The sequence below is a fragment of the Colossoma macropomum genome, unplaced genomic scaffold, assembly GCF_904425465.1.
Source record: "Colossoma macropomum unplaced genomic scaffold, Colossoma_macropomum, whole genome shotgun sequence".
Lineage (NCBI taxonomy): Eukaryota > Metazoa > Chordata > Actinopteri > Characiformes > Serrasalmidae > Colossoma > Colossoma macropomum.
Window position 1 is genome coordinate 23,345,376 of NW_023494787.1, and position 25,517 is coordinate 23,370,892.

Here is a 25,517-nt window from a genome sequence, read left to right on the forward strand (position 1 = left end):
AAATGTTTTTTTTCCCATTGCTCAGGCCTCCCAAAGTGTACTGACAGTGACCCAAGTGTATGTCAACAATGGCATTTTATTCCAAAACTTACATGCTTTATTTGAAAAAACCCAATTTAAGAGAGATGAGTTGGGAGTTTCATATATATTTGAACAACCTACCCAGCCCCCAGTATGCTCCACCCCAAGTATATTTCAGACCTGTGGGAAACACTGCTGTCTGTCCAAAAAACGGAAGATATTAAAAGGAATAAATGTCTTCAATAAAACGAAAAGGTACTGTCCAAGTTAAATTTAGTCCCTCAAAGTGCAAATTATATAAATATATAAATGTACCCTCAAAAGGAATAACATGGTCCTTAATGTCCAATCATGCAACTTAAATGAGTTTTAAAGCTACACTACATTCACTTTCCAACGGAAAGGTGCATATTTGTACGTTTTATAAGTATAAAAGTAAAATAAAAGGTCTATGGTCACGACAGGGAATATGGTGTCAATGCAACATTAAAAACACAACTGCAACAACAGGACACAATTATGTTCTCTAACTAAAAGTACCTCCAACAAAGCAGGAAGTCACATGATCAGTCATTTTAAGACTGACCAATGTATTAAACAAGTAGAATCAGCTGAGCTCCTGCTTGTTTGGAATGAAAACCTGCACCCAAGCCAGCCCTTTGTGGATAAGACTGGACACCCCTGGTCTAGAATGTCCTCCATGCTGAGCTGTCCAGTGGAGGTCAATTTAGTATGTGTCCTCCCTGCTGAGCCGTCCATAGTTTCTGCACAGCTGGCACAGTCATATCAAGCACAAGCCTCATAATGTACATGACTAGAGCCACGGGCCATGTCACTGGTTGTGCAATAGCTGTCAGAGTGAGGCCAATCCATTTGCTCTGAGGAATTCACACAATACCTGGGAATCACAAGCACAGTCTTGTTTTTCTTCTGTGTACACAAGGAGGCAGCCTTGCTTTACAAATGAGTTCTCATTTCTCCCAAATGGACAAGAAAGGCTTGATTTGCAGTTTGTGAAGTTCCTCTATGTAAAGATTCTTCTTCATTTAGGCACCTCCTTACTCGTGTGGGAGGTCAGATGTTTCACCTCAGACCAGGCTGTAGGCATTTCACAAGTTACAGGAACAATCCAGAAAACCCCTTCTGATGACATATCTTGAAAGTGGGAGGAACTTCTGGAAAACTACAACTGTTTTGGGGTGAATTTTTGGGGGTTTCACAGGAAGTGTTGCACTCTTGTGCTGCCTTTTGTGTGTTTAAAATGTGTTTTTTTTCCCCTCATTATTCACCAAAAGCAGAAGGAAGCCAGATAGTAAACAGATAGGAAACTTGAAAACACTTTTCCAAAAGCCTGCCTCCAGAAAATTCACCCCAAAGCTGTTGTTTTAAAAGTTCTTCACCTTCACCTTCAATATAAATCATCAGAGTTTTCCTAGTTCAGCTAGAGTGTCCCTTTAAAACCATAAAGTATGTTGTGAATTCCACACTGTTCCTGTACAAGCTGAAATGGTCCAGGTTCCCCAAAGAACATTACATTATAACTAACAATAATTATTCTATGGTAGCTGGGGGTCCCCAAACTTGCTGTTTTGAGAGGTCAAAGTCCAGTGTTTGTGGTGGACAGAGGGACAAATTTACAATTTAAGAAGGTAGGTAGATAACATTTTTTTAAATGTATTTTATCACATTACTTTATATTTTGTTGCTAAAACACAATAAAAAATCTGAATTTAAAGGAAAATAAGCTAAGAATTTAATATGTTACATGCAGTGTATGTTTGTTCTTTTACTAGGTAAGGGCATGGGGTTAGAGTAACTTTCTAGTAGGCCACACCAATGTCCTCACCAGCCACAGATTGGGCAGCCCTGTTATAAGTTCTATTTCTCATGCTTTAGTCTCAGGTTCCTCAGTGGCAGCAGCGTGCACACCTGAATACAATTATAAAGACTAAACTAAAAGAATGTGCTGTGTGATCAACTGTTTGTGGATTTTTCCAGATTGTCCCAAGTCCAAGTGCTTTGCAACTGAATTGTGGATGTTGGCCAAACGTCATATTTCACTTAACTTTTTGCTTTTTAAGTCCTCCATAGATCAGTTCCAAGCACAAAAGGTACTCTGAAGGCATGTACTGTAACAAGCAGGAGGCAGCAGGATGCATGTGCAGAGCAGCTTTATTTAGGGGCTTCTAACACTCATTGATAAAAACACACTCAGTGGGATCAAAACAAAGGCAGGCAGGGACACATGCACATAAACCTCAAATGCTATGCTATGAGTTGAGAAATATGAAACCTAAAATCATTAAAGGTAATTAAACTTTTTTTCTAAACAATAGTTTTGTTCATTCAGAAAATGCTTTACTCTGAGGGATGCCAAAGCTGGATTTATAGTTTCAGGCTGACTGAGATTTCATTAATAAATCCTCACAATGTATCCAGTGGTGACATTTTGCAAGATTGGACTAATATAGCAAGAGCATAATAGCAGGTATTAAACCTCCAAACATGTCACAGGTCAAATAGACAGAATTTTGAATGAAAACAAATCAAGAAAATACCCAAAGGTGTTCACTATTAATTATTTACTTTGTAATAAACTGGAGAATATTATTCCTGTTCTACATTAGAAATGTTACATCAGCCAGTCTTGTTGCCAAAACACAGAAAAATCTCTAATGTTGAATTAACATTTATATTTTTCATATTTGTACCCAGTTGGCCTTAAATAAACAATGTATGTATTCTTTCACCACTGTGGATTACACTGTATACAATGTTTTGAATTGATGATGCTTAAATATAAATGATTCATTTAATCTATGTAAACAAAAATGACATTAAAACAAGTGTTTTGCTCTCACCTCAAGTTTTACTAGTGGGAAAAAGGGCCTTCAGTGATTTTATAAAATGAGCTGCCAAATAACCTTATATATAAAATAGCCTTACTGCTCTGCAAATGAAAAGAGACAGCAACATTAAGATACATATAAGTTAAAGATAGAACTGGATTTTAATGGAGAAAATTTTCATTTTTAACTACTTTAACTGTCACATGTATGTTTTATGTATGTTTTTTTACTTTCAGGAAACACCATCACTATATGTTAAGCTTGAATCTAGGGTTAGGAATGGGACACAAATAAAAATGTGGAAAAACAAAAAACAAACAGCCAGAACCATGATTAACCTGTCTAGAAGAGGACATAAGTATATTCTGTCCCCACTTACAGTGAGGAGGATAATTTAAGGACCAACATTTTCTCCAGAAATCACAGCTGGACAACTGCAAGAGCTGGTCGTATTCTGGGGTTATCAAGTCTCCAAACTACAATTAGATGCCACCCACATGTCAACAAACTATTTAGAAGGCTTGCCAGAGGAAAATCTCTGCTGTCATCGAACCACAAACATAACCTCCTGGAGTTCACTAACCTTTACTGAATGTTTAATTGGAATCGGGTACTATATTTAGAAGTGAATTTGGCATTGAAAAGATTAAAACTCATGATGAAAAGAACCCAATCCCAACTGTGATGTATAGTGGTGGATCCATGATGTTGTAAGGCTGTTTTAACTCCCTAAGGCCCAAGGAGTCATGTCAGGATACATAGCTTCATGGTCTGAAATACTAAGAAAATGGATCCCTGTCTGCACTTTACGTTTCAACTGTGTACTCTGGCCATCTGTCTGAACTGTAAAATTTAATTCTGTAGTTATTTCAATGGCACTGCAATCTCCAACAGTGCACTCATAATTTATAGTGAAGGCATAGATACTATATTAGACGAATGTGTACAAAATGTATTGTGAGCCACAAACTCTGGTTTGTAAGACTATAAAAAAACATTAGGCTCTCTTAACTGTCTGGCAAAACACTGCTTTAAAAAAAAGGGTACCACTGTACAATTAAAAGCAAAGGCCCTACATTATTTACTGCCTGCTGCTCTTTATCTAGCAAAAACACTAAATAGTAACTGCCTTGACTTGTCTAGTATGTACTTTTCAAACAAGAAGATTACAACCATGTCTACCTCATTCAAGCTGCGAATATATCAGTATACTGTAAACAACTGGCCAACATTTTTAAATGCTTCTCAAAAGCATTGCATCTTGAGTGTCAAAGCAAGACTCTATAAGAAACGGTTTGCTATAATATAGACATATTATTCAATACAGATGTATTCTTCAAAGTCCACTAAAATTTCCACAAACAAACTTCTTTACCCAGCCATACTTCATGAAATTCAGTTGAGGAATAATGGATATATTCTGGTTTTAATTAATACTTTAGAACAAAAACGGCGCGTTCACCTTGAAGTTAAACTTTTACACTTCAGGAGTGAAGAGAACATAACATTTTAACACAAAAACAGAGGACATGTATTATTTATTTATAAGGGAAAATATGTAGTCGGACAAGGAGCTCTGTCTGAACAGAACTCCATGTCATATAATTTCCATTCGACAACTGCAGTTACTTCAATTTCTTTCTTTCTATTGACAGCTCCAGTATATCTTCATAGCCCACCTTCCTTGTTTTTTGGGTTGCTTTTTTTTTGGCATTTTGGAAAGCCTGATTTGACTTTTTTCAGCATTTCTTCTGAATCAAAAACTAAATTATTTTTCTTCATACAGACCGTGACTGATCAGTGTAATCTTTGTGGGTCTTTTCAGGGCCTTTGGGATCATCCATGTCTTCCACCACCTTTAAGGGGTACTCCAAGAATGTTTCAAAATGTGTGAATAATTAAATGGCTAAGATGTAAACAAAGTCATTCAGAGTGGTTTGGTGTAAAATGCTCAATTTGAGAGAAACGTCCCAAATCAGAATTGTTCACAGTGGTGGTGATATCAACCAGATCTCTGAAGAGTTTAATTTCCTCATAAGCTCCCTCACAGAAAGTTGAAATGATGATGAAAACACTGCCTAATGCCTGAGACGACTGACAAGATTTTGGTCTAAAATGTAGTTTTTTTTAATCCAGTCATGCCAGAGAGATATTCAAGGTATTATAAGCTAATATAGTACTCAAATGGAGCTTTTTTCAGATTTACGAGAACCATTTTCAACATTTACGTATGAAATCTCAGAAAGACACAGATTAGGTTGTTTAAAAAAAATAAAATAAAATGGCTATTCGCGCTGTAAACATTGCAATTTCTGGTTCCTCTCACCAACACAACACTGAAGACATTTGAGTCAGTAAATTTCTCCACAATGAGCCACTTCACATCAAACTGCTCTGAATGACTTTCTTTACCTCTCAACCGCTGAAAAGTCACTGGAATTCCCCTTTAAGGCGCGTCGACGCATCGGTATTGGCATTAGTATCGGCAGATACGTACAAGAAAAATATCCCTAATCCTTATCAACGGAGTCAACTATTCTGGTTTGAGACCGTGTGTGTAACGTTCATTCTAAGGGACTCTTTACCTCTTAAATTTCCTCACATCACTGATGCTGTAGCAACAACTGACAGCAATGTTAGCCTATAATTATCATTAGGTTTAGGCTTATGATTAGGTTTAGGGGGATCTTTATTTTATGATTACAGTTTGTGGTCATTGGACACGTGTGTGTGAGTGTGTGTTTGATATTTGCAGTAATGAACTCACCAGCAGAGGGCTCCAGTCCTCTGTCAAACACTCAGGTAACCTGCATTATATTTTGTTAACACACCTATAAAGACGTAATTAAGACGCACTGTCCGTATTTTGTACATGGTATTAATCTGAAAATTTCCTGTGTCGTTTCACGATCTTGTGAAACTTTAACGTCCACCACAGTCAGCGTATTTTACGCTGGCATTATCGTGGGCTGCTGTGCGGCGTTGAAGGACCCCTAGGCCTCGGCCCTGCTGTCAGTTTTTGTCCAGTTTAGCGCAGGCTGGCTGCTCGCTAATCGAGCAGAGAGACCGTTGTTACCGGCGGTGCGGTTGTGGTGATCCGGGGAGGAGTGAAAGTGAGCGGCAGCTGTCACAGTGGTGACTATTTCGGGACTGACTGTAACCAGGAGCTCCAGGGAGGGTGCCGCGAACAGCGCAACGCGGCGACGCACTGAGGGTCGGCTACAGGAGCCGGAGTGAGGCGGGCTTTGCTCAGATGGAGGCTCGGAGCGAGCAGAGGCCAGGCTGCACGGCCCAGGCCAACCGGCCACAAGTATAGCTTCAGCTAGCAGCGTTAGCCGAGACTCGGCTACCTAGGCTAAATACACATCTGCGCCTTTTCCTGAGCATCGCTGTAGTCTCAGTACTGAAAGGGACTCTTTCCCGCTCAGATCCGTTTGCAGCCGCAAGTCGATTTGTTAAACCACTTTTGTCCGTTTTTTTCCTCACAAACTTCTCAGAAGTTGTTTTGTTTTGTGTGTGGGACTCAAGTTGTGTATTATAACCGAAGTTGGTCGGCGGTTATTTTGACTGGTACCGTTACCAACTCTTTTTTCTGGTTGGTGACTTTTAGCACATTAACGTTAACTCCCTCTTCGCCTTCTGTGGCGGCGGCGTTGTTAGCTAGCTCAGTGTTTTTGTCTCATTTCCTCAGCTTCTCTGCTGTAGCAGGAACGACACTAACAGCCTTGCCCCCCTCTGAGCGCTTTGGCAGCTTTGACCAGCTATACAGCGATGGAGGAAAATGACAACATGGACTATTTTTACCAGCAAGTGTTGCAGAAGGACGTGAGCCGGCGGCTGCAGGTTGGCCCGGACCTCATCGACTACCTCAGTGACCCGCAGAGATCCGCGGACGTGGAGCAGGACAAATCCCGGCTGGATAAAACCATAGACGAACTAACCGGGTGGGTCAATTCAAGCAACTACAAGGTACGTGCCTTTTTTTCTGACCGTCTTGTGAGTTTAGTGGTAAATAAGAGGTTAAAGGTTCAGTGACAGGGGGTCATACCTTGTACATAAAGGTCTTTTTTTAGTGTAATAACGTCATTATTTAGGAGTGAGCTGCTGAGGCGTAGCCGTTATCAGCGATGCCTGCATTGTTTTGTTGTGACCATACAGTCAGACACAGTACATCTCGACCAAAGTCCGTAGTTAAATCCCATTCCAACAGTTAAATCTTATGAAGTAATGCACTTTTCTAGGCTTCTTATCCCTGCAACTCGTTAGGGAACGCTTCCCGTTGTGCTGCATGCTCCTCTAGTCACTTTGTAAATGTGCATTGTATTTGGCATGCCTGAGCTCTCAAACACGTAGGCATATACCTGTAATTTATTACGTTCTGACATGATACTCGTTCCTTCCTTAGCTTAATTATTGATTTATACGTCAGTGGAAATGAGTGAGCATCTGTGTCCTGGGCCGTGTGAGGCTGGGGGAGGGGGTCGTGGGGGTATTGTTCTGAGGGTGAGGAGGCCTATCTGAGACTATTTAAGGAGACAGCCGTTCACCTTAATTCTGTGTTTCATTTGCAGATACCTGGCGTGAGAGCACAGTTTTTATTTTACAATCGGGTAGTTTGGGGGCTGAAAATGTGTTTCTATTAGAGCAAATTTCAGTAAACTCTGCAATAATTGAACTCTCTATGCTAAACCATACTGAGGTCATTTTCACAGATGGACATTTGACCAGGTGACCAGGTGTTGCATGTCTAAGATGCTCATTGGGTTTGTAGGGTATTTCTCCACATTAACAATTAGTGTGTTTGTAAAATCAAAACATTTGCTTCAGATGGTCCATTTAACTGTGGAGATGTTGTAAAAACGTCCTGTACATTCTTGTGTTTATAGATGTGACGACCTAAAGAGCATCATTTAGGCCCTTAGCATAATACTAATGGACTTTAATGAAGTCTTGGTTGCTGTTGCATTTTTGCTTTTGAGATACAGCTGCAGACTTATTTGATATGTGTATTGCACAAGTACAGGCTCTGTATATATCTTGACATTGGCGAATAATATGAGCTGGTGCTCCCAGATAATTACTGTACTGAAACAAAGGGTTTTTAGTGAAATCATTGCCGATTGTGGCTCAGTAGCATATTGATATTTGTGGGTTTCTTCTTTTAAAGTCAACCTGAAGCCAATTTTTTTTTACTTTTAAAGTTGATGTCCCTTGTTCTATAGAGAATAATTCATCCTTCTATATATTGTTGTTTTCCCATAATCTTTCTCAAAAACTAATGATTTTTGCCCACCTTTAGAACTACTTCTGAGTTTTTATTACATTACGTGCATCAGTGAACAGGGAAAAAATAATATAACCTAGTAATATCATGTTTAACCAACCCCACTTATCACTGAGCAAATAGTCAGTCAGCTTAAAGAGATAAATCACAATACAGAAGAAAAACGCGTTATGATTTCTGATTCCTGTTGACTTTAAACATAAGCTTGCGCTGTCTTAAATGGCTGTGGCTATATGCTGTGTAAGCAGCGAGTGTGGCTGTGTAGTGGAGGCCTATATTATTACTGTCATGTCGTGAATCTCATTGTCCTTGCGAAAGGAGGTTGCAGTGCCTCTTTAACATTGAGCACTAGCAGGTGTATTGCCATCAAAGGCAGTTTAAACGCTGACCATTTCATGTGCTGACAGTGTTCACCATACAGCAGGATGAAGAATGATTTAAAATAAATAAATAATAAATCTATATTTGTATGAGGTGATAAGTCAAAGGACAGGAACATTGAGAAAGCTACATGGATAATTTATACAAATCCAGTGGATGCAGCCTGATACACTCTTGTACTTCAGGTACTTTGGATTTTTAGTGCTGTGTTTTTCATTTGCTACCAAATGCCTATGTTGCCAAAAGCTTGTTGTAAAGTTACTATTTTGTAAATAAAAGTTTTTTTGTTACGACAGGGACTGTATGGAAAATTTGTAGACCAGGAACTCTGCGGTGCTCCCTACCTTGTCTAACCCAGGGCTCTCTTAGGCTGCTTTGACTAAAATAGGTCAAAAATGGAGCTCCTGGATGTAGTGAATATTTGATTGTTTCTCTGGAATGTGGACTTCCATCCTGCACTGCCAAGAAACACACTACAGCAATCCCACCACAACCCTCAGACACACACAAACACACACGCGCAAATTCTCCCAGACATAGCGTGTGTGTGTGTGTAGATACATGCAGAAAGACATCAGGAATGCTTTTCACTTTATGTGCATAGATGTAGCACCAGTGCAGACATTTCTAAGCATCTTAACAGTGAGAGGGGCAGTGGTATTGCTTTTTCAGCCTTCATTGTGGCTCAGTTACAGTGATGTGTGTTTCAGCTGTGTGTGTGTGTTTGTAAGAGAAGATGAGAGGATGATGAGTCTGCATTCTCAGCTGATGTGTTTTTTTGCTTGATGTTAGGTTGCCTTGCTGGGGATCGATATCGTCAGCGCGTTTGTCGATCGGATGAGTGATCGCTTTCGAGGATATGTAGGCACAGGTAAACTACTAATGTGTGTTCTCATTCAAATCTCTTCATATCTCTCATGTGAGATGTAGCTTTGCTGTCTTAAGTCACCGAGATATATTGCTGGGTGGTATTGAAACAATTGTCACAATACAAATAAATCAGTATCACGATATCAGATGATATCTTGATGAGTTAGTATTTATGTAACTTAGTATTCATGTGTTTTCCACATATGGGCTGGACTTGTAATTTGGAATACTTTGTAATTGCATCTAAGGGAACCTTGCACAGTGTGTTTAAACCACTGTGGAACAGGGGCATTACTGCTTTATGGAAAAGGTTGTTATTGATAGTTATTGATTATAGTCAATCATTGTGCTAAAGCTAAAAATGTTACATGAGTATCTGTATATTGTATAGATGACAGCACCCAGCACCTCTCAGCAAATCTCATCAAGAACAACCTGAAAGCAAGACATTTTAATTACATCTGCCTCAGCTGGAAAGGGGAATACCACAATGACTCAGAACTCGTAATATGACATAATCTTTAGATGAATGCCACTCTCTCAGCTGTCTTGGCTCCCCCCTTTCATTTTACCAAGGAAACAGCTTGTTTTGCTAGCAACAGAGCACCCCCACACATTTATACCCTCATTCCTCTCTGAGAACACAGAATACACAATAGACACAAAAAAGGATGACCTCATACATGCCTCTGAGATTGAAAACACGTAACAGTAAATCTTTCTCTTTCTGTCCTCTCATCTCCCTCCCTCATTCCCTCTCTCTCTCTTTCAGTGGTCCCTGCGTTAGTGGATCGTCTGGGTGATGGAAAAGATCAGGTTCGAGATCAGGCGCAGGCGCTCATTCTCAAACTGATGGAACAGACAGCCACTCCCATGGTGAGTTCATTGCTCTCTCTTTCCCACCATCTCCCTCTCTATCTCTCTCTCTCTCTCTCTCTCTCACTCTCACTGGCTTTCTTTTGCTCAGTTTGTTTGTCTTTCTCTCTCTACTCCCCCCCACTCTCTCACTCTCTCTCTGTCACTCTTTTTCTTGCTCTTTCTCTTCCCATCTCCATTTTTATCTCTTGCTTTCTTTTCCTTCTCTCTCTCTCTCTCCCCCCCCCCTTTTTTTCTCACCTTTTCTTTTATTCTTGCTCATACTTTCTCCCCAGTACAGTATTCTATACAAGCCATCAGTAATTTTTAGCCATGCATTTGTCTTCACTTCCCTTTCTTTGACTTCTGAAAGTAATACATATGGCTCCTTACAAGCCCGTCCTCTATTTCTCATTTTGTGTTTGTTCCTGTTTCAATACATGCAGTGAGTCATTTTCTCTCTTTTTCTCTCTCTGTGTATAGTATGTATGGGAGAGGTTGTTCCCTGGCTTCAAACACAAGAACTTCCGCAGCAGAGAGGGCCTGTGTTTGTGCCTGGTCACAACACTCAATGCGTGAGTCCCTTGACACACTCAAGCTGCATCCACACACCCCTGCAGTCTCTGAATGGGCCACAAGGGGGGACTGTTAACTATATCCAAGTGGTCGACACATGGACGTTCAGTATAAATCTCTTGCGTTCTCCGGACTTGCAGACACCCAGGCTCAATATGTGCATTCCCACAGGGCTTTAGGGACTGTTCCACCCTTCATCTAGGCCGTAAAGCTTTGGATACACTACACGACTGTTTGTTTTAAAAAGACTGGGTATCTCACGCTATCCAACTGGTTTCTACAGATTTTTTTTGGGTGACTGTTGCTGAACTGGACTGAACTCGCGCAAACACACACATTCTCCCGTTACTAGGAGTTTGCATGTTCTGTGTGGGTTTCCAGGGGTTCCAACTGGAGATGCTAAATTGCCTCTAAGTGTGAGTGTGTGTGTATGAATGTGTATGTCTGTCGTCTGCACTGCGATGGACTGGCGACCTGTCCAGGGTGCTTCCTGCCACCTGCCCAGTGACTGCTGGGATAGACTCCAGCACCCTCTGTCACCCAGGAGGATAAGCGGTGTAGATAATGAATGAATGAATAATCTTCTCAGAAATATATCCTGAAAAATTAATAACTTAATGGCTTTTTAACTGTACAGGGTGAAGGGTGGTCTTTGATTTTTGCACAGTACTGTACACTTGCAGCCTCACAGATTAGATGTGATGTTAAGCACTTAAGCAAACGTCAAAGAATGTTCATACAAAGGCCTTGAGACTTGAGTCCACAGGTCCGGAGTCCAGAGATTTGGATTTGGCAAGAGATTTGTGCTTTCTCACTAATAGGGACAGAGTGCAGATGTTGGGGATTTGGGATAAGGCAGTATTATATATCATCTGTGTTTGGGGTTATGTTGAAGGTGGCAACATTCCACTGAGGCTCTTTTTACTATTATTCAGTATCTGGTTTTAATAGGTGAAATAATGTGCTCAGGTACTGCAGCAGTATTTGTATGTGGTGTTTTGTAGACTTCAGAGGTCAGTGCTGTAAAGAAGCATGTGCTAGCTTAGAATAGCGTTACACGCTTTTGCATGCGTGTTATTCTCACTCTGAGACATAGTCTTGACAGAACTCCTGCAGGCTGAGTTAATCCTCTTACCTGAGTGCTTCACCCCTACAAAGGTCAAATTAACACACAGCTACACTGTAGTGCCTTTTGTCCGCCAGCACAAGGTGCACACACTCCACTGACGCTAGTGGAAAAGGAGCCATGCAAGAACGTGCGCTGACCCTGACACATAATACCCTGAACTTTCTTACGCTGTACACTAGGGGTGCAGGAAAAAATTGATTCTTAGATGCATTGTGGTGCGGACGTGAACGATTCTGAATCGATTCACAAATGTCAAAAATTGATTTTCTAAATATTTAATTTATAACATAATTGACGGAACGCAAAAGGCGGAACTTGGAAGTGCGGAAGTGCAGCGCCCGGGCAGTCTGTGGCGGCACATAACAAAAATACAACTGGATGAGCGAGAAATCCGACCGGCACCCTCTGCATTAAAGCCAGGTTAGATCAGGAGTCACAACCCAAATGATAAGAAGAGCCATTTTGTCCTTTCAACAAAAATCAAACCACCTTGGCAGCCACAACATTTATGTCCAGTATGTCTTATTATGTGATAATGTTCTAGTATAGGCTAAACAATATAAACGAGAGCGCAGATTTACTTCGCTCTGCTTTAAGCTTTAGCTATAGCCACTTTCCTCCCATTTCCGCCAGAAAACTTTTCCTCAGAAGTAGATCAGTTAAATGTCTCTCAACGTTCGACTGTTTTACGAGGCTGAAGTCGCTTCTTATTTTCCAGCTTCTTGTTCGAATTTACCCGTTCCACCTTAAATTCTAACTGAGGCGCTGAATGTAAATGCGGCACCATTTAAGGTGGAACGGGAGAATTCGAAAGAGAAGCTGACTTCAGCTTCGCCACTTCTTAGTGTGTGACAGTCTCTCGTTGCAGATTTAATGTACCAGGAAGCCAACTGCGCTGCTTATAAATGCGAATAACGCATCGCTGCTATGTGACCTGCAGTCTGCACGCCGGTTCTCAGTCGTTGTGAAACAGGGCTTTCGCGCTGTTTCACACGTCCCGTCTCAAAGATACTTTACTGACACAGCGACCCACACCATCACCGTAACTGCTCATTTTATCACAGATGAGTAGCAGCAGCTTCTCATGCTCCAAACAAGAGCACTGAATGAAAGCCTTCTAGTTCACTTGCCACATCGCTTCCATTTGATTTATTAATAAAAGATATTGGAAATAAATTCATTCACTTTAAATAATTGTTAAATAATTAAAATTGTTAAATAATTAAAATTGTTATTTAAAGTCACTTTAAATAACAATAACACTGAGTTACTTAGTCACTTTAAAATGTATATTGTCTCTATATTCTGTGTATATTTTGTGTATATTTAATATATTTCAGTTGGTTTTTCTTGTATTTTTATTCTTAATTATTTACTTTCTGTAGAGTGATTAGCTGAGCCTCACCACAAGCATTTCAATGCATAAATGTCCTGACATGTTGTGCAAGTGACAAATAAACTTGAAACTTGAACTCGAAACTTGAACTTGCACAGTGAGACAATATAAATGCTATATAGAAAAAAAAGATGCATCGAGATGCATCGATAATCGTTTTATAATCGCATCGCAGCCCTCTGAATCGTAATCGAATCGTGAGGTGCCTAGAGATTCCCACCACTGCTGTACACACACATTCCTGCTGCAGTGACACCATTTGTATGTTAATTCCATGTTATTGCTCCTTTAAAAGATCACCTGTGACGGGATTGCTGCAGCACACTTGATTGTTTATTACATTTTTTTTTTATTCAGAACCTCTATTAAGATACATTTAAAAAGGAATTCCACCATTTTTTCGAAGTTTCTCTGTAAATCAGGCCTTTAAATGTGAACAGTCATTGCCAGTGTTGAGATTGGTAAGTTTGCAGTAATGGTGATAGGTGAGGGGGGGTTGTGATGTCTACAATGCAAATATAACATTTTGACTGTCTAAAATAACCAGAGAACCTACACATCTTTTTATAGAGCTTTTATTACATGTAATAATTTTCTGTGAAGTAGCTTTTGGAGGCATAAAACTCTTTAGACATTTGGTTCCCATCACCACAGTTTTCACTAGTTGCATTTCACCTAAAAACACTCTGAATGACTTTGTTTACATCTTAATGATTAATTTAAGCAGGAAGTTAGATCGTCAGAATTCCCCTTTAAGATATATGCGCACATATCATGTCAGTATAATTGTTTGCTTTTTCAGGATGTCTGTTTGCTCTGCAGAGATTGTATTAACAGTGTCCCTCTCTCTTTCTCTTTCAGGTATGGTGCCCAGCCATTGAGTCTGAGTAAATTTGTGCCTCATTTGTGTGTGCTAACAGAAGACCAGAACCCCCAAGTATGAATTTGTTTTTATATGGATCTTTAGATAATAGAGTTTCTGTTTGTGGAGGTGTTGTAGCGTGACTGTGTTTGTGAATGTGGAGAGGCAGATAGTTGCACTAATTCTACACTAATGGAGTGTGTATGGTTGGTATTTAGTGGAGTAGGAGCTCATGCACAGAAACTAGATCCCTCACTGAGAGAAGGATTATAGGGAGAGAAGGAGTTTAGAGCCTGTAGGAGGTGAGAAGATTTTAAGGGGAAAAAAGAGGGGAAGATTGCTGGGGCTTTTGAATGAGAGGGCACATCACTGCTCCTTTAGCGGGGATCATTGGAGTGAGTCGGCGTGTGTGCATGTGCTTATGTGTGTTTGTAAAGTTTGATGGCTCGTTGGAGTTTGCAAGTGTTTTGTACCTTCCAGGTGCGGGAGACTGCCATGTCAACTCTGGTGGAGGTGTATCGGCATGTAGGAGAGCGAGTGAGAGCAGATTTGGGCAAGAGAGGACTACCAGCTGCACGGTCAGTCTGCTTCTCTCTCTCTCTCTCTCTCTCTCTCTCTCTCTCTCTCTCTCTCTCTCTCTCTCTCTCTCTTTTTCTCTCCTTTTCTCTCTTTCTCTCTCTCTCTCTCTCTCTCTCTCTCTCTCTCTCTCTCTCTCTCTCTCTCTCAGAAAAATAATTTGTGTTTATTGGACCACATGAACACCAACTGAATTAACACAGCCAGAAACACAGCACACAGTAAAAAGCGTTGTGATTGGTGAGAGAGCTACTTTGCATATTTCAGCTGCATCAGTACTGCAAAGGCCAATATTGAGATAATGATCAACACGGTAACTTTAGCTACAAAAACTCACTTTTTCTATAGTGCAAATACAACAAAACATCACTTATCACTACCATGGGTATTGAAAATAAAGACTTTGGTGGTACCAACCAAATTACAATACTGCCAACTATCAAAAAATTTCATGTCATTCAGTACTAAATTTCAGTACCTTAGTAGTCTTGCATCTACTGTATAATCTATTGCGGTCCATAAATGGTCCACACCCACTTCTTGTTTGTAAATTGAAATAAATATCAAAACTTTTTGTGCAGCTGACGGGAAGGTACTGCTATTGAACAAAACATTTTTGAATGATTACCCAGCCATTATCACTAGTGACATACAATTCGCTTCGCTCTAGCTATCTATGAACTGACCCAGAATATTTGAAAAATCCAAGTATTAAAACCAAATAATGGCACTGCTTACTTGTCTGCAACTTTAAAAAGCTGCTGTTATAAATTGCCACTGGTCAATGGTCATGAAATCTTCTATTGTGAGTGTGAAAAAATAGAAAAGTTGGGAAGTCTTGTACAAATGGCTGATATTTAAACAGAGCTTATGTGGAAAAGCATTAAGTAGTGATGTAGCTAGTTACTCATAGATTAACAAGTGAAAGACTCTAGGAAAAGTGTTAGCAATTGCAAGAAAGTCACTGTGTTGTTCCTGAGTGGATTTATCTTTTACAATAAATGGCTTATTAGAAGCATTTTCCTTGAAATGCACCAGTCAAATAATTTCTCTTTGGAATCAAAACTAAAAAATTAAAAATATCTAGAGTTTGATCCTATCGGAATTGCAGACTAGTCCTTCTTGATATCTGGCTAACATGGCGTGTAATGGTATCAGGTGGTACCAGATCAGCTGTTTTTACCATTAGGTAAATGTGACTAATCCTGAATATGAATATAAAAAGTCTTGTGTGTTTCTTTTATTTTAATCTGTGTAGAAGTGAACTTAAAAAACGTAATCTTAATACTGATGTGACTGAATTTAAATTATATGAATTTGGTGGAAAATATTGTACTATTTGTGTAAACTCCTGAATATGGAGTTTATATAAGTTTATTCTAGATATAGTCCACTCCAACTTACAGACACAGCATTGTAAAGGCCTTGAGATTTCCTTGAAGATTAAACTGTACTGTTAAAACTGTTGAGTGTAGCAATTTGTACAGAGTGAACATGGCTGATGTCTGCCACATTTACATTGTATGGTTCCCCTTGTATTCCAACTAGTGTGTGAGATTAGTACTTCACAAGGTCACAGAGTGCACTTGGGAAGGTTTGGCATGCACGTTGTGATACAGCTACTCAGGTTCTCAGAGGTTGAAAACATACACCGTATCGCCACATATGTGCTGTACTGCATCTATACAGACTAGGTTTTAACCCAAGCCGGATTTGCTAGTACTGTATGTCTTCTGTGCCACAGGATATTTGTAAGTATTTCTGCAGTTAGCTGTTGAATTTGAGCTTTTCAGCATAAACAGCATGAACAGTGCTCAATTGCAACGCAAACCATGACAGTTTTATATTCCACTACTTAATAGGATTTTCTATCTTCAGCAGTTCTTCTATGTCCTTATGAAACATGCACAAGCAGTGTTTTTCAGAACTCTTGTCTTATTTTTCTGTACTGCTAAAATGTGTGCATATCTTGCACATCCATCCATACATGCTCTTGGAATAATTTTTTTCAGCAAAATCCAGAATGGACATTGATCTAAAACTGCTTGTCTTGCGCACCCAGTCAAAACCACAGGAAGTGAATTTTGTAAGGATTCTGTAGTAGAAGGGTGTTTGACAAAAAAGCCATTAGGCTTGGACTATTGAATTGGATTCAGGAGCATTGATTAGTGATGAACGTAAAATCCTTGGCCAAAAACGAAAATCTGAACACAAAGCTGAAATCGAAAGCTGAAAAAAACGGGCAGAATGTAAAAACAGTGTATGTAAGCTTTCTAAAATGAGTACATTACATTATAGTACAGTTATGATTAGTCATTTTTATACAAATCACAATAAGAAGTGCAGTTTTCAAATCGCATGATCTGCAATTTTAATAATAACTGTGTTGATAAAAATGGTCTGAAATCAAAGCTACAAAATTACCTTTTCCCTAACAGTTCTTGCTTGACAAATTTGTAATTTGGTTGTTTCTTTGACCTTTTATGTTACCTCTTCAGGAGGTCAGGACTGTTCTGGATTGTGACAGTGTTTGATTGCAAGTGTGTTGGTGTTTGTATCTTGTCCTTTTCCCTCTAGAATTCTTTTGCATCACATCATACTAATATGACTGTATCTGATTACTCAGGACCTGGGAGGAGGGTGTTTAACTCCAGGCATGTGTGTCGCATAATACTGGCTTTAAGGAGTCTGTGTCTTTTCAGTGCATCATGGAAGTGAGAGAGAATCTGACAGAGAGAGGGTTGTAGGGAAATAGAGAGGGAGAGTGGGGACACATTTTGTTGACATGGTTACAGACTGAAAGGCTGGCCTGTGGAACGCGTCAGTCAAAACGAGCGAGGCAGGTCGAGGGGAAACTGAAGCAGGGTGAGAGAGGCTGGGGAAGGACAGCAAGGAGAAATGGGGAGAGCGTGTGTTTGTGAGAATTTGTATTTAGCTCTTTGTGAGGACTAGTGTAATTATGATAGTGTTTTTTTAAATGTGTAAAGAACCAAAAGCAAGGATAGACAAATACAAAAATGGCTCTGGCAGCTTGGGCTATCAGTCCAGTGAATCTTGTGGCCAGAATTATAGAAAGATGTTTGTTGTACATGTGTTGAATTTACAATTAACAAGCGTGCTTCCGTACCAAAAAACAGTTTGGTGTTGCCTTTTGCTGTTCCAGTATTACATGTCCTCTCCATGTTTTTTCTTTCCCATTACACAAGTCAAACCAAGGAATGTTGTGAAGGGATCCTCATTTTTCACAATATAGTGAGCCAAGCTGAAGATTTTTATCTTTCAGTCCCCGTGACCCACCTCTACCTTTATCAGGTTTTGATCGGTCATTCCTGCTGTTTTCGCATTGGGATTGCGGGAGAGCATTGCGCAATAACAGTGTTTGTTTTGAAAGCTACTGCCGTGCTTTTGAATATTCTGTTTTCTGATGAATTGCTTGTTGTGACAAGCTGAAATGCTTGACAGAATATCACAGTCTTTTCAAAATCATGCTCTGGCCGCACAGTGCTTGATGCACTTAGCTTCTTTTGTGACCATACAGGTTTTGGATCAGGTGAAAAGTAGTGATTCTGTTATTGTGGGTATTTGTGCACATGTGAAAATTCGACTAGTCTGATGGTCTTTTAAAAAAAAACAAAACAAAACAAAACAAATACGGTGTCACATTTTACTGGCCAAAATGTGAGATGATGTGGTAATAGGCAATGTTTATCTCTGACCAAAAGATTGCCTTTTTGTTGCTGAGGTTAAGGTCAGGGTTAGGTTTAGGTTTAACTGTGGGTGTGGCATTACTGATCTACAGTATAGAAATTCTCACAAAAATAGTAATACCAACTTAAGTGTGTGTTTGAGGGGGAGGGGCAGGCTCAGTCGTCTTGTCTCTGAGCTGCTGAGCTCTAGTCCCTCCCACTGCTGTCTGTTCCAGGCAGGAGGTTATGTAAAGGGGAACAGAATCCCTAGGCTGTCACACACACATTGCCATGCAGTTTCTCAGCACTGCGCTCTCACACATGCATGGCAATTTGTAGGATTTAGCTGCCTTTTTTAAACTGCTTCGCACACAAAAGAAAGCTAAAGATGTCTGTGCAGGTGGGTGGGATTATTGCTCGCTCTCTAGCTCTTATCCTCTCCTCTTCTGCCTTTCTTCACGATTCCTTTGCTTTTTCTTGCCCCTCTGGCTGTTTCTTATGGCCTTACTCATGTTATTTTTGTTGCGTTCTGTGCTTCTGTTAGGCTTCCTGTGTTCTTTCTTTGTCGCTGCACCATTTTGGACACAAAAGGGAAGAATGGTACACTGGCTGCAGTAAAGGGGGATAAGGGAACTCTGTATGGACACTGTCTATGTTTCTGCGTATGTGAGAATAACATGGCTGATCCGTCTAGACTATTATCTTTTTGTTAAGACCCTCAGTACACACCTGTATACAAATAAGAACAAATAGACAATAATATATGCACTGTTTGGAGAAAATTGCATTGTCTTGACTTTTAATTGTATCTATGGCTTAGCTTTTGTCTCATGCATTAGCCTGAGTTATCTTTGTTTTTCTCAGTATTTATGCCTATAAGTAGCTTGTGTAGTTTTGAAAAATGTTGGAATGTCTGAGTCTTTATTGTCTTTGTCTGTTTTTCCGCCCCGTCTGTTAGACCATGGGTTTGTGTATTTGGTTGTAGGCGTTTCCTCTAAATTTACACCTACATTAAAATTATAGTTGTGCTATTGTTGGTTGCTTCAACATTACATTTTGAGCTATCCTTAGAATATGTGTACACGTTTTTGATGCTCTGTTGTTGGGTGCACACAGATCTTATTTGTTAGTTTAGCTAGGCAAGTTAAAAATAGTCTGTTGCAATTATTAGAAATATGTACATATTAAGAATAAATGACCATTCTGATGTAATTTTAGCAACCTTAACTCTTTTGAATGACACCCAAGAAGCAGGGTTTAGAAGCTTGTTTAGTTCCATTTTATTAGTCGTTCAATTCACCAGAAATATAGACAAAAGGTATGATTACAGTTGGTGCAGCAAAGTACAACAGTTGGTAGTTCAAGTCCATTTCCCATTTGTGGTAATCTCACTGTTTCCAAAATAAGTTTATTTTTGAAAATAACATGTTTTAAGTCAGCTTGACCAAAAGTCCTTGTTTTATTCTTTATGGTTGCGTTTGGGTCGTTCTTCTGTTATTGCTACCCTTTATTAAAATCATTAATCTCTTAGCTTCTGAGTGCAGACATCCACTTTCTGTTTTGGAGATCAAAAGCTGTATGACCATCCTTTAGAAAAGTCCCACAGCTTAGTGTTGTGGTGCACTGGATTGGGATTTTAGTTTTGCTTTAGAAGGCCCCCCTTCTAAATAGAGTTTAATAAGAGTTTAATAAGAATGTAAAAACTTTTCAGTTTTTTTATTTCACCCTAAATGAATGTTTTCTTCAGCAGCAGTTATATAAATTTTGTACGTTATATGCAAGATTTGTTTATTGTTCTATATTTCCCTGCAGTTTCGTTTGTATACTTCAGATTGTAATGTTATCCCATTTTGAGTTTAAGATTCAACATTCACGATTTTTATTTGCAATATACAAGTGCATTGGAATTTTTACTAATACAGCTGAACTCTGCAGTAGTAGAAAAATGTAATGATAAATATGTTTGAATAGAGAATGAACATTGCATTACGTTTTGAAAGTGTATGTTCTAATAGGGCTAAAACAAGACCTAGTCTAAACAAATCAATGCAGAAGCAAGTACAGTAGTGCACTGAGTGTAATAATGACCATGTTTGCACCACAGTGCACACCATAAAATGAAGTTGCAAGTTTCCACAGCTTAACTGTTCATAATGTGGACTGCTTGGGGGTAGAAACCGTTCTTGAATCAAGTTGTCTGTTCTGATACTGCTGTGCCTCCTACCAGACCTTGGCAGAGAACAGATTGTGGCAAGAGTGTTTTGAGTTGCAGACTATACCTCAAATATTGTTGCAGCAGCGGTTGAGACCAGTCATGTCCAGTCATTGGCTTTTCTTTGCAGACCACAGAACACTTTGTATTGCTTTTCTACATTGCACTATGGCTTCACCATATCACACTGCAATGCCATCAGTCTTGACAGTTTGTGTGATATTATGGTAAAATTTGATAAGCATTGTCACCATAAGGTGGTGCAGTGGGTAGCGCTGTCGCCTCACAGCAAGAATGGCCTGGGTTCGATTCCCAGGACCAGGGTCCTTTCTGTGTGGAGTTTGCATGTTCTCCCCGTGTCTGCGTGGGTTTCCTCTGGGTACTCCGGTTTCCTCACACAGTCCAAAGACATGCAGTCAGGTCAGTTGGACACGCTAAGTTGGCCCTAGGTGTGAGTGTGTGTGTGTGAATGTCTATGTCTGTCTGTCTGCCCTGCGATGGACTGGCGACCTGTCCAGGGTGCAAGTTTGTCGCTTGAGGGTGCGTTTGAGGTGCTTGTGTCCCATATAGGCGTGTTTCTGACAAAAATATCAGCCGTACATCTGTCAGCATTTTGATTCCTCAGTAGTTTTAGAAAACGGTCACTGTCCACCACATGTATCACACTTTTCCACGAAGAACTTGATTTGACATAGTTGTCTGCCTTAACGCTTGTGGATGTTTGCTTTTGGTGTGGGACACTGTTGAAGTTATGGTGCAGTTGTCGACTAGAAAGGTGGTCTCAAACACCGCAGTTGTTAGCTGCATTTCTTTAGTAGGCCTATTTGGCAGATTTTTTTTGTAGGCCTGTTCAGCTGAGCTAATGGCCTATTGAACCCTAGTGCATACAATTCTAAAGCATTCCTTGAATAGGAACTAATGTATTTGAAATGAAATATAAACAAAAAGCTTGGAGAGTAGGGACTGGAGACCTTGTGAAACCCGTGTATGATTGGTCTGCTAAAATTTGTTTGCCTCAGTCATTCATGTTGTCACAACGCTGCATCAGGCTTATTTTAAATAAAGTAAAAAAGATCTGAACTTGATCTGTCACAGTGTCGCTTATTGCTTGTTTCCAAATTTCAGGTAAGTCGGCTTTGTCCGTAAGAAAATTACTAAATTGCAGCTACAAGTTGCATTTGTTCTGTTGCCGTTAATGTGAATGCAGGATGAGGGTACGAGGAATCTGAAGTTGCTGACAGTTTTTAATTAAGCCCAAATTTCAAATTCTTATCAGATTTCTAAAACAGAGAGCATCACAAACTTGGCGTCAGTTTGTCACAAAATTTCTTGTCTTTTTGTTGCGAGGGCGCTTACACTAGACAACAAGGCAAAGAGAGAGTATAACACACACAGCGCATTTCAGCTACAAATAAGACCTCAAAATCCAAGATCTCCTCAGAGATCACATGACTCAAACAAAACTAAACTTAGTGGACCAGATCTGTTTGTGCTTTTATACGTAGCGAAAGTGCAAACTGGGGATTATTATTGGGGTTGAGAAACGCTGATATCACAGTGACAGCTGGAAAGATATTTCGCTACAAACTGGCAACTGACTTGGAATTGTAAAGGAAGTGCTTTGATGTTTGGATCCACACATTATAAACATGATAACGGGTTTTACGTGCAGCTCCTCTGTCTCTGCGCTCCACTGTTCAGGCGCTGTGCATGCACGTCTCTTCGCCTTTCTCTCCTCTCTTCTGGCTCTCTGATTGGCTGCTGTTTGCATCATTCTCTTGACCCTCTGACACTACAGGACTGGTGAACGTTTTGAATCATAAATATCAAACATGTTTGATCGTGTCAGAGGGCCTACGATCACCTCTGAGTTTGATAGGAGGGCTAATATTTCATTTGTTTCTCCTCTCACACTATCAGATCATCTGCGCTGTCAGTCGCTTCTGTTTGAGCTCCCGACCTGGAAAATTGCTTCAGGTTGTGAAAATTCTTTGCAAGAGGCAAAGCAGGGTTAAAATCGGGCAAAAAAATTGTGTAGTGTGGGCCAGCTTAAGGGAACATGAATCTTAATGGGTGTGTGACTCCCTCCATGTCTGCTGAAGTACACAATAATTTCCTTTGTTTTGTCAATGTTGAATGTGAGATTGTTGTTGTGACACCACTCCAGCAGCTCTGCTAACTCCCTCCTGCAGGCAATTTCATTACTGTTGCTGATGAGATTGATTATTGTGGTGTCATCAGCAGAACTGACGACTGTTGTTGATTATAGCCACGCAGTTATATGTAAAACAGAACGCAGGTGATGGCTCAGTTAGCTGCCTCGGGTGCCCTGTGTTTAGGATGAGAGGGAATGAGGTTATATTTCAAATCCTTTCAGCTTGGGGTCTGCCAGACAGGAAGTCCAGGACCTACTTGCCAATGGAGTTGCTGAAGCCCAGCTTACTGAGTTTGGCCGCCAGCTTGTCCAGCACGATTTTGCTGAAGGATGAGCTGAAACTAATAGATATAACGTCTTGGCAGACGTGTCTTGTCCAGTAGCCGTAAAGGGCCACAGCACAGAACAGTTAGTGTCACTGGGCCATAGACATTTAGACGTTGAATGTCTTAGATTTAGAAGCCGATGTTAAGGTTTTGCAGGTTTATTGGTATTGCTGAAAAGACACCAGTATTGCTTTGAAGTTGCTTTTTTTTTATTACAATAAACACACTTCTTAACTCGTTCATTTTTCAGTGTTCTCATATTTTATTGCAACGTTTACCATATAAAACTTACTGGCTGTATATTTGTGACAGCTTTTTCATAGCGCTCTTGCCCAAAGCATAGTAGCAGTGCTCTTGAAAAGTGGAACAGCAGACAAGGACAGTGATACTGAGTTTTACAGTGATGACAGGAGTTGGATGTGCAGTGTATGTCTTTAAAGTCCAAACCTTTTAGTGAAATCACTTTTTAGTGATTCTCCAAAGTTCCTGTTCACACAGCTGAAGCACACATTCCTCAAATGGCTGACTGGGCGTCCTGTATGAATGTATCGTAAGCATCAAATCTCACATAGATTAATTTTTTTGGTCAGTTGGTCAGACAGTGAAGCGTCAGTTGCTATTACACTCTTGTCTGTTTTAGTTGATTGCCTGTAGGGCCTTGTATCATTGCCTCAACACTGGGAGCCTGTGTTGGGGCACTTTCAAACCTGTCTGTTTTTGCACATCTGATGGCCCTCTCCTGTATAGCATATGGTGTCCTAGTTTGAAGACTATGAAACACCAATATCAACAAATGTTTGATAAACTGTATAACTGATTCTGCAGACTTTTTAATGTCTTTGAACACAGTCCAGTCAGAGAATTTAAAGTAGTATTGAGAGCTGTGCTCTTCCTGTATGGCCCAGCTGCTCCATCTTCTCCTTAGGGGGCATCTTCCCATTAGTCTTGCCCAAATCTCTGCTGAAGGGCCTCCATGTAATTTAATACAGGGCGGTCACTTGAGATTATATTACTAATCAGGTAATCTGCTGATTACTTTGGTGACCAGTTGAGTAATCTGTTTTTGGCCAGAAAATGCAAACAAACTTAACTGAACAATAGTGTATCATGCATAGTGTGTTTAATTTTACTCATGCAATTTGTGAGTTTCCTCTCTTTCATGGATGCACACAAAACTGTGTGGACAGTCTTCAGCCTGCTAAACCCAGCTTTATAATGACCTTCAGACTCTTCAGACTATCATTAAAATTGCAATCTAAACTCTAAGCAGATGAAAAGAGAACAACTTTTTTGTAAATCTTTTTTTTAGCCAATACTGCTCTAGTAGCCCTAATATGATACCGTACTCTGTAGTTGGTTTTCAGTTCTAGAATTATACTGCAAATGCCACTGAGCCTTCATACCACAAAGATCTGTTTAAATGTCATTGAACCGCATTTGCAGCATTATCTACTGTACTTTTGCCAGCTCCTTTTTGAGCAAGGACTGTCTTTGGTCACAACTTTCTTCTCTCATTTTGCCTTCTGTAACTCATTTAGACTTGCAGTCGGCATCCATAGTTTCTCTAAGAAGTCCTCTTCGTATTCTGCAACTACATTTAGAATGGTAATCTAGGTAGTATGGAGGTAGATAGAGAGAGAGATAATTATCTTCACAGAAGTTGAAAAAAGGTGATCCATTAAGTAGAGTCTGTCTATAAACTGTGTAATACTTTGAGGGTAATGTATTAAATCTAGGCCATTTAAAGTCACTGTGAATCGGAAATCATAACACGTTTTCCTACTGTGTCGTGAAGTATTTCCAGCTAAAACACAGTATTAGGGAGAGGCTCTGAGCTTTCTGAACGTTTTTGGTCGATGGTAGGTGGGATGGTGGGAGAAGGAGATGAATCATGATGGTCTTATTTTATTGTTATTATTTTTCCCTGCCCACAGGTGCACAGTGATATAGCCAAAAATCAAGAAGATATTTTAGAAGCTGGACAGACATTACATTTTAATGGGAGATTGCATAACAAGACTTTTGTCTTTTATGTGATGCAGTATTATGAGTTGTGCATAAGATGATCAGGCACATGAACAAACTAAAAAATGTCAGTTTTAGGTTATTTTTGAGGGTTGTGTTTAAAGTACTCTTATTAGCTATCAAATCCTGTTTGTTCAGAACTGCAAGAGAATTTAATTCTGTCCCCAACCCAGCCGTCCCAGTCATCTTTAACACTATCCCCACACCATCCCTACGTGCTTCAACACAAGCCCCCCCATCCCTGCATTACCCAGCACCATACTCACTTCATACTCGTGTGCCCAGTCACCCTGCACCACCCCGTGCCATCTCCA

General features: G+C 40.0%; 1 protein-coding gene across 18 annotated transcripts in view; it reads left to right on the forward strand.

Moving 5' to 3' along the window:
- Positions 1-5,848: 5,848 nt before the first annotated feature.
- The window catches only part of clasp2 (cytoplasmic linker associated protein 2), a 57,794-nt gene continuing 38,125 nt past the window's right edge, over positions 5,849-25,517 (forward strand). For 5 of the 18 annotated variants that reach the window (XM_036566534.1, XM_036566538.1, XM_036566530.1 and 2 more), the window contains exons 1-6: positions 5,850-6,839; positions 9,328-9,406; positions 10,178-10,281; positions 10,744-10,835; positions 14,223-14,298; positions 14,704-14,801. In XM_036566534.1, the coding sequence (XP_036422427.1) occupies positions 6,642-6,839; positions 9,328-9,406; positions 10,178-10,281; positions 10,744-10,835; positions 14,223-14,298; positions 14,704-14,801 (647 nt within the window). In that variant the 5' untranslated portion in view covers positions 5,850-6,641. Of the gene's footprint in view, positions 6,840-9,327; positions 9,407-10,177; positions 10,282-10,743; positions 10,836-14,222; positions 14,299-14,703; positions 14,802-18,737; positions 18,886-25,517 lie in introns of those variants that run through there. The other 13 variants (XM_036566527.1, XM_036566532.1, XM_036566533.1 and 10 more) reach the window with 5 other exon arrangements.